Source organism: Cyprinodon variegatus, unplaced genomic scaffold, assembly GCF_000732505.1.
Source record: "Cyprinodon variegatus isolate N-32 unplaced genomic scaffold, C_variegatus-1.0 Scaffold292, whole genome shotgun sequence".
Taxonomy (NCBI): domain Eukaryota; kingdom Metazoa; phylum Chordata; class Actinopteri; order Cyprinodontiformes; family Cyprinodontidae; genus Cyprinodon; species Cyprinodon variegatus.
The window spans coordinates 348,372-356,081 of NW_015150745.1; the positions used below are offsets into that span (position 1 = coordinate 348,372).

Sequence of the window (7,710 nt, forward strand, 5' to 3'; positions counted from 1 at the left end):
GGTGACAGTCTCCATAGAAACAAGTATCCATCCATCCATCCATCCATCCATCCATCCATCCATCCATCCATCTTCTATCCGTTTATCCCAAGCAGGGTCGCGAGGGGTGCTGATGCTTATCTCCAGCTGTCTACAGGCAAGAAGAAACAATTATATTTAAACACATATACATGTTATTATGAAACATGCATTTCTTTATATTAAAGCGTTGATAAATGGCATTTAGAACAGAAACCCATATGAAAATCTAGACAACATTGAAGCAACAATTTTATGCTCTATTTAAGCTATTCTTTAGAAACCTCTCTGAGTGATGTTTCTATTACTATTAATGTCCTGAAAGCAAGCGAGTGTTCATGTTTGAATCTATTCAACCAAGCTAAAAATTTCTCTTCCTGAAGTAAAAACACACAGCTTCCTGGCGTATGATAATAGATCATAGATGATAATTCTATTTATCAAAAAAAACAAAAACATCAAAAAAGTCTTTTCCATCTGGACTCTGCAGAATCCAAAGACTGATGAAGAAATGCTTTAAACGAAGGTGATACTCCTCAAACTACGGAGATCCATAACTTCTGACTTTAAAAAACTCAACATCTGAGATCCTTGTAGAGTAAAAAAAACAAACAAGATATAGAAATAATACGTAAAAATATTTATTTGTATATTCAGAGACCTCCTGTCCTTAAAAAAAAAAAGAAATCACACATAAATTGTATTGCAATGAAAATAAAAAGCTGTTGCCTTGAAGGTTGGTTATCATTAACTTCAGGCTGATAAACATTAAAACAGGCTAAAGAAGACAGGTATAAAGGACAGTTTCTGCTGTTCACAGTAATCAAAATATAATTAAATAAAATAAATAGCCGAAAGCCCTTAAATGCGATGCTGTGATTCAAAGAAATGTGTGAAAAAATACAAATAAAAAATCAGTTAAACTCATCAGGATGAGCTCAGACCTCACAGCTGTAACTCCATTAGACAGCTAGGCTCTTAAAGCATGCATACATGGAGATGAACATTCAGGGTTCTAATAGTAAACATCTCAGGATTAAAACCAGGATTTTTGTACGAAAAAATAAATCTTTACAGGAGGGAATGAAATAAATGTGCAAAAATAAACTAAATCGCTCAGATTCACGACCTTCTGGTTCAGTTAAACATCATTAATCAGTTACAGCGTCAAAACACTCGTCAGGACTACAGTGTCAGTTCATGTACAATAAACTCTGTCAGGTTTTGAGTTACCGATTAAAAAATAAAATAAAATCAGAGAACAGAAGAGGTTGTAGAAGTTAAAACATTAGAAAACATCTTTAGGCAACAAACTAAAATGCAAAATTTGAATCTTGTTTCCTTCAACCATTATTTAAGGGTGTGGGAGGGTGGGGGGAAATAAACAAATTATGTTGCTACACAGAGACAGAAGAGAAACGGAGGATTCACACCTCAGCGTGATTCAGAGGAATCACTAAACCAAACAGTCCCACTGGACACCGACAGGAAGTCAGAGTACCCAGAGAGAACCCACTAATGCAGGAATCTGCACCCCTTCAAATATTAAGAGCCATTTGAAAACAAAATATAATTATTTTGTTATTTTGTTAAATACCTACTATAGGAAAATGAGTGGCCATTTTATTTGACAATAACTTTATTTGCATTTTTAGTTTTTAACTCTTCGACACCAAATGCATCATATTTTAGTTTTTTTAAGCGCTTTACATCATCAGTGCGCTATTTTAATTCTAGGGGGGAAAAAAACGGATTTATACAATCAGATTTATTTGAACAAAAAAAATCCATAATAAATTGCAGAGAAATGCCTAATGTATCACAAATGACACAAATAATTGATCTAACTTAAAGTATTTCAAATTATTTCAAATTGTTCTTTTAATTTGTCAGAATGTTTAATTAAATTAGTTTTAAAAAGTGTAATTTTTTGTCACTTATTTCATGGGGTAGGCTTTACAGGGTTAAAATAGATACATGTTTCCTATTTTTTCCTCTTTAGGATACTATTTTATGCAAAAATATATATATATAGAAACATATTAAAAACATATTTCTGGTACGGTCATTCTGTTGTCTGTATAAAGTAAAATGCATTTGTCAATACACTATATCCTGAACAGTAAGTTGGTGCTTTAAAGTTTTTAGCCACAGTGAAAAGCCATTGTAGAGTGAAAAGAGCCACTTGTGGCTCCAGAAGCGGAGGCTGCAGACTCTGTTCTACTGCGTAGGTAGATCCTGCAGACTGAATGCAAAGTGTCCCTTGGCTGGAGAATACAGTGCTATAACTGACAGCAGCAGGTTTTAGTCTATTCAATAACTAGATAGTGGCTTTCGTTTAGATTTATGAGCTGAATAATACATTTTTGAAGATGTCCTGTTTTGCATATTAAATGAAACATGGCACTGGTGGTTTGTTGGCGTCTTCATGGGTCAAATTTTCATAAACACGTTTTTAAGGAGCCTCATCACGCACTATGACGTTACGGATTTCTACTCCAGCTGCACACAAACATTCTGCTAAAATTATTGCACCTCATTGAATTAGGATACTTTACTTCTGTTTATCAATGTTTTTGATCCAACTGAAGAGTTTTCTGTATTAACCATAAAGGACTCAGTGAGGTCAAATGCTCTTGTTATGGTAAATACAGTCATAAAACACAAGATAGGTCAGGTTAGGTCTTCATTTAAACCCTTAAACATAAGAAGTATTTACGCGTCCCTCAGAGAACACATTCTGTGAGGTTGGCTGTGCCTATACGTCCTGTCCCCCAAAGGATTCTGGGAATCATTTTAGTTCATTGTGGCTAGATGAATGTCAGGATGTCCCTATACTAAAGGAACCATCCTTACTGACAGCTACACTTCTGCTTGGGCTGAAGAGTCTTTANCCAAGTTCTGACATTGATTTTAAACGCTAGATTACAATCGTCCGACGCCTCAGATACCGTTTGACATCATCCCCGTGTTCAGTTTCATAAAGAACGATTTGAGCTTGCACAGCCGGCACGTCGTCTTCTTCCTCTTCTTCTTGGTGCTCCTGCCTTTCTTATAAACCCCCTGATATTTTCCCTCCTCCTCCTCTTCGTCGGCCCAGGGTACCCAGGCCTCTCCGTGCCTGCTGGGGTTGGCCCGGGGATCGTCCGGAGGGAAGTATACCGGCACAGCTGTCTGGTTGTAGTAGGCCAGTCGGGCTAACAGCTGCTGGACAACGTCTGGCCTCTGATCTGCCAGGTCCTGCCTCTCGAACGGGTCGGCGGTGATGTTGAAGAGCCAGATGTTTTTGTGGGCGGGGGATTTGTAGAGAGGCGATGAGGAACGTTCAAGGTTCCACCAGCGACCAGGAAGAGTGGGAAGCATCTGAAAATCAAGGTTTAGGATTATTTTAAAGTCATAGGGAAACAGCCGTTCCAACCGTTGCATTTCAAAATTCTAATGAGTGGTGCACGACTTTACACGAGTGAATAAAGGGAATATGATTGGTCGATTATCAAGGGGGCGGGATTGTTGAGGCGGAAGGTTCCCAAACCTTTTTGATTGTGGCCGGTGTCTCGGAAGCATCTCGCTAACCAGTTAGCAACTTAGTGCTAGTAGGTTCCCAAAGGGAAATTACATTGGGACCAAATAGCACTAAATTGGTGGCTTACAAACGACACTGTCAAGGAACGCTATGGACAGAGGAAACATGCAAGAGGAGGAGAGTTTAGTGTCGGAGGTCGTGGATGAGTCTCCTCCGTCATGCATTTTTTATTTAGAGGAGGAAAGCGGGGATGAAGATGTTGTGGAAGAGGACGCCAGGGCGGCAGAAGCTTGGTTTGGTGTAGAAGGCTTACAGCCGTACATGTTTGAGCCCTTGCCTCGCAACGCTGCCAGTTCTGTTAGCTCTACGCCTGCTGAAGACACAGACGTCCATCCCTGTGGACACTGGGATGGAACTCAACGGGAAAGGAAATGATTCTGATTTCAACCATTGCGTATATTAGCTGGGACATATGAATCAAGATGCTATGACCGAAAAAATTTGATTGACAGATGACAATTGATATATGATCGAATTTAGGTGTACAGGCTGACGTATAACTAACTGGCCTGCATAACATAGCAAAAATAAACACAGATTTTGTTTTTTTTTGTTTTTAGGGCAATAGTGGCTCGTTTTTTTTTATGGACACTAGGCTGACAGCAAAGGGGGTTTTGAGAGAGGGAAAGCGACATGTGGGAAAGGACCAAATGCCATATTCGAACCCGGGTCGCCCGCGTTGAGGACTAAGGCCTCTATACATGGGTCGTGTGTGCGAACCACCAAAGCATGTCCAAAAAAGCACAAATTTTAAGACAGGACCTTTTTAAAAAACAGAAATTTTCTAAGTTTTGGGACAATATTGTTTGTACATTTATATACATGTTTAAGCAAGGATGATTTCACATTTAAATATGATTTCCCTATGACTTTAACCGAAAAAAAAAAAAAATCCAGAAGATTATGAAGAACTTTCTAAAGTACCTGCAGAGGAACCCAGTCTCCATGACCCGGATCTCCTGTTAACAGCTTCCAGTCTCCAACCCTGATGGCAGCCTGCACAGATGGGTCCCATAATTGAGAAGGTAGCGACTGAGTTCTGGGTGTGGGGGTTTCATACTGGTTCTGGAGCAATGCCTGTTTGGACTTGGGCTTTAACTGGACTTTGAGTTGTTTCTTTGATTTGGTCTGAGCTGGTCTAGACTGAGACAGGTTGTGGTCCTGTAAGGTGGTCCTCTTGGATTTGGTCTTAGATTTATGCCAGAAAGCACCCGATGCTGACGGAGTCCCACTGCTCTGGATCTTTGGTTTGCTGTGGAGTTTGGTCCGATGTTGGGATTTGGGTTTAGCCTTGGATTTTGGTGCCAGTTTTGTTTTTGGACCGGGTTTCAGCTCCACTTTGGGAACAGGTTTTGATTTTTTAGACTTTGGAGCAGGATTAGAGAAGATCTGAGGTTTCTTGGTGGTCTTTAACTTGGTCTCTGGCTTTTGATTTGGTTTCTGCTTCAAAACCTTTTTCTTCTTCTTTGGCTTTTTAAATGCCTTTCCTTTGGATGGCCCCCCTACCACACCAAATCAAACAAACAAAAACCACATGTAAGCAATCGATCATTTAAGAAAAATGCCCAGAAGGATAACAGCAAATTATTAGTTTTAGCAAAAAAAAAAACCCCCAAAAAACAGTATGTTAAATTCACAAGGATAAAACCGTTTTCTGCAGCAGGCAGCTGAGTCTCTGCTTTTAAAGAGGCTGAATTCTTTTCAGAGTCTGGAAAGTTTTTCAGCTCTCATTTCATGCAGTTTACCTGCAGCTGCTTTCTTTCCTGGCTGGTCACCCCGGCTCTTGGTTTCAGTCGGATGTTTGTGCAGCGGGTCGATGTTGTGGAGAACCTCTCTACGCGGAGACTCCTTCCCCTCGCTGATGGTGGGCCAAACATCAAACCCGTCCAGGCCCTGGCTCTGGGCCACAAACACACACATAAGCAAAGGTTTATGCAGGGATAAATACTCCTTAATTTCTAAATGGAATAAAGAAAAAGACACAATTTAATTTATTTCATAAATTCAAAGCTTCATTGATGTTTTAGAGAAACATGGACTTTATTTTTTCCAGGGTTATAAAATCTGGGAACTCATGGAGTTTGGCATCATAAAAAGTGAAAATGTTTTTACTGAAAGCCTGAAAATCAAAGGAACTTTGAATAAACTCCATAAATAAATAGTGCAATAAAATGTAAAGAAATCCTTTAGTTTCTAAACTGACCTGGCTTATGTTGCCTCCGGCCAGTCCCACCAGTGTAGGGAACCAGTCAGTGATGTGGAGCAGAGCTTTGGAGACCCGCCTCCTTCGTTTCAGCAGTGGGCTGTGGACAAACGCCACTCCACGGACTCCGCCCTCCCAATAAGTGCCCTGAAAAACCAGCCACAGTGTTTACCTGGAGATCTGGTGAATCATACTGCAGAGCTCTTATCTGTGCATCAGTAACTCGGATGCCGTTAGAAACATGGAGAGAAAGAGAGAGGTTCAAAAGAAACACACAAAAATTTAAATATTTTCATTAGATGGGATTTTTTTTCGTTATTCCCGTAGGTTTAAGTTTGAGTTCTTTTAGCTTTGGGTTAATCTGAAATACTAAAATACTAGAAGGAAGGTTTTAAGTAAAGGAAGGCAAGGATGAAGGATAGAATACTAGGAAATAATAAGTTATAAAAGATACAAGGTAGGAAGGAGGACACAGGTTAAAGGAAATGTACAAGGAAAGAGGAAGGAGAGAGCTGCAGAATGAAAACGGTTTGAGAAAGGGAGCAGAATACATGAAAGGAATGAGGAAAGGACAAAAAGTGGGAAAGAAATATAAAAGGAAGGAAGAGAACAACGAGGGTGCAAGGAGAGGAGACTGGAAGGAAACAAGGATGGAATGAAAAAAGGACACAGGGAAAGTGGTAAAAGATGAAGGGCACAAGGAAGGTAGACAATACAGACGGAAAGGAAGAAATTAAAGGAGGAAAGAATGAAGGGAGGAAGGAAGCAAGGAAAGAAGGATACAAGACATACACAAGAAAGGAAGGATACGTGAGAGGAAATGACAAAGGATACAGGAATGAAAGCAGTGGAAATAAAAGCCTGGTAAGAAAAAAATGAATACAATGAAAGAAGGAAATAAGAACAGACACAGAGAAGTAAAAAAGGTTACAAGGAAGCAAGGGGAACATTAAAAAGAGGGGCAGGGGGGATAAAAAGGTATGAGGGACACAAGGAAGAACCCAAATATAGATCAAGGACCCAAGTTAGGAAAGATGACAGAAGGAAGGTAGGAAATAAGAAAATATGGAGGGCACATGGAAAGCAATAAGGAAGGGCAATGCATTGCTGTATTGAGATTGGGAATAAAAGATGAAAAAACAAATATTTTTCACTTATCCAAGCCTAGATGATACTGAAATAATATCCTTGATGTTTATCAGTCTGATTATCACAGCTCTAATAATTATACCTAGAACATTTATAAAAAGAAAGCACAAATATAGCATTAACACCAGCTAAATATAGTAAAAGTCGTCAAGTTAAATCCCGTATCATACAGAAAGAACAGATTGTACTGTTCTGGCCTTAAAGAATAACGGAAAGACAACAAGTCTATTAATTACTAAGGCGTTTTCTCCAGTAAAGCCTGCAATCAGCTGTTTAACAATCATTCAGCTCATAGATAAGATTACTGGCTCAAGTTTGAAAACATTTCCTTCCTTTGTCTCTTATTGCAGCTCAAAGCTATTTGCCGTAAACAAGGGAATCCCTGCGTATCAAGAGGTGGGGGAAGCAGAACATCTGTAACCAGTGAGGGTTTATTTCATTAAAGGTAAAGAAGAACATCTTTAATTTCCTTGTGGATCATTTAAATAAGGGGTAATCCTAATTGTCAATCATTCTGGTGATATGTTTACAGAGCTGTCAATGCTCACCCACTGGGTGTGAGACTCACTCATCTTAGTGTTTTCACACACTCACACCCCAGATCCCCAATTTCTCACGCTAAAATACGACAGACATTAAAACTCAGCTCCATTCCACTTATTTATATATAAAAATTCCATGCTGATAAAAAACCAGTCCGCGTTTTCAACACAACCTCAGCTCTAACACATAATGCAAATCCAGGTTTATATCCAGT

General features: G+C 39.3%; 1 protein-coding gene across 2 annotated transcripts in view; it reads right to left on the reverse strand.

The window, feature by feature from the left end:
• Positions 1 to 2,912: 2,912 nt before the first annotated feature.
• Positions 2,913 to 7,710, reverse strand: part of LOC107090373 (arylsulfatase I-like) — a 19,012-nt gene continuing 14,214 nt past the window's right edge. For both annotated transcript variants that reach the window (XM_015383705.1, XM_015383706.1), the window contains 4 exons: positions 5,805 to 5,951; positions 5,347 to 5,500; positions 4,526 to 5,103; positions 2,913 to 3,381 (listed from right to left, as the gene is read on the reverse strand). In XM_015383705.1, the coding sequence (XP_015239191.1) occupies positions 2,962 to 3,381; positions 4,526 to 5,103; positions 5,347 to 5,500; positions 5,805 to 5,951 (1,299 nt within the window). In that variant the 3' untranslated portion in view covers positions 2,913 to 2,961. The remainder of the gene's footprint in view (positions 3,382 to 4,525; positions 5,104 to 5,346; positions 5,501 to 5,804; positions 5,952 to 7,710) is intronic.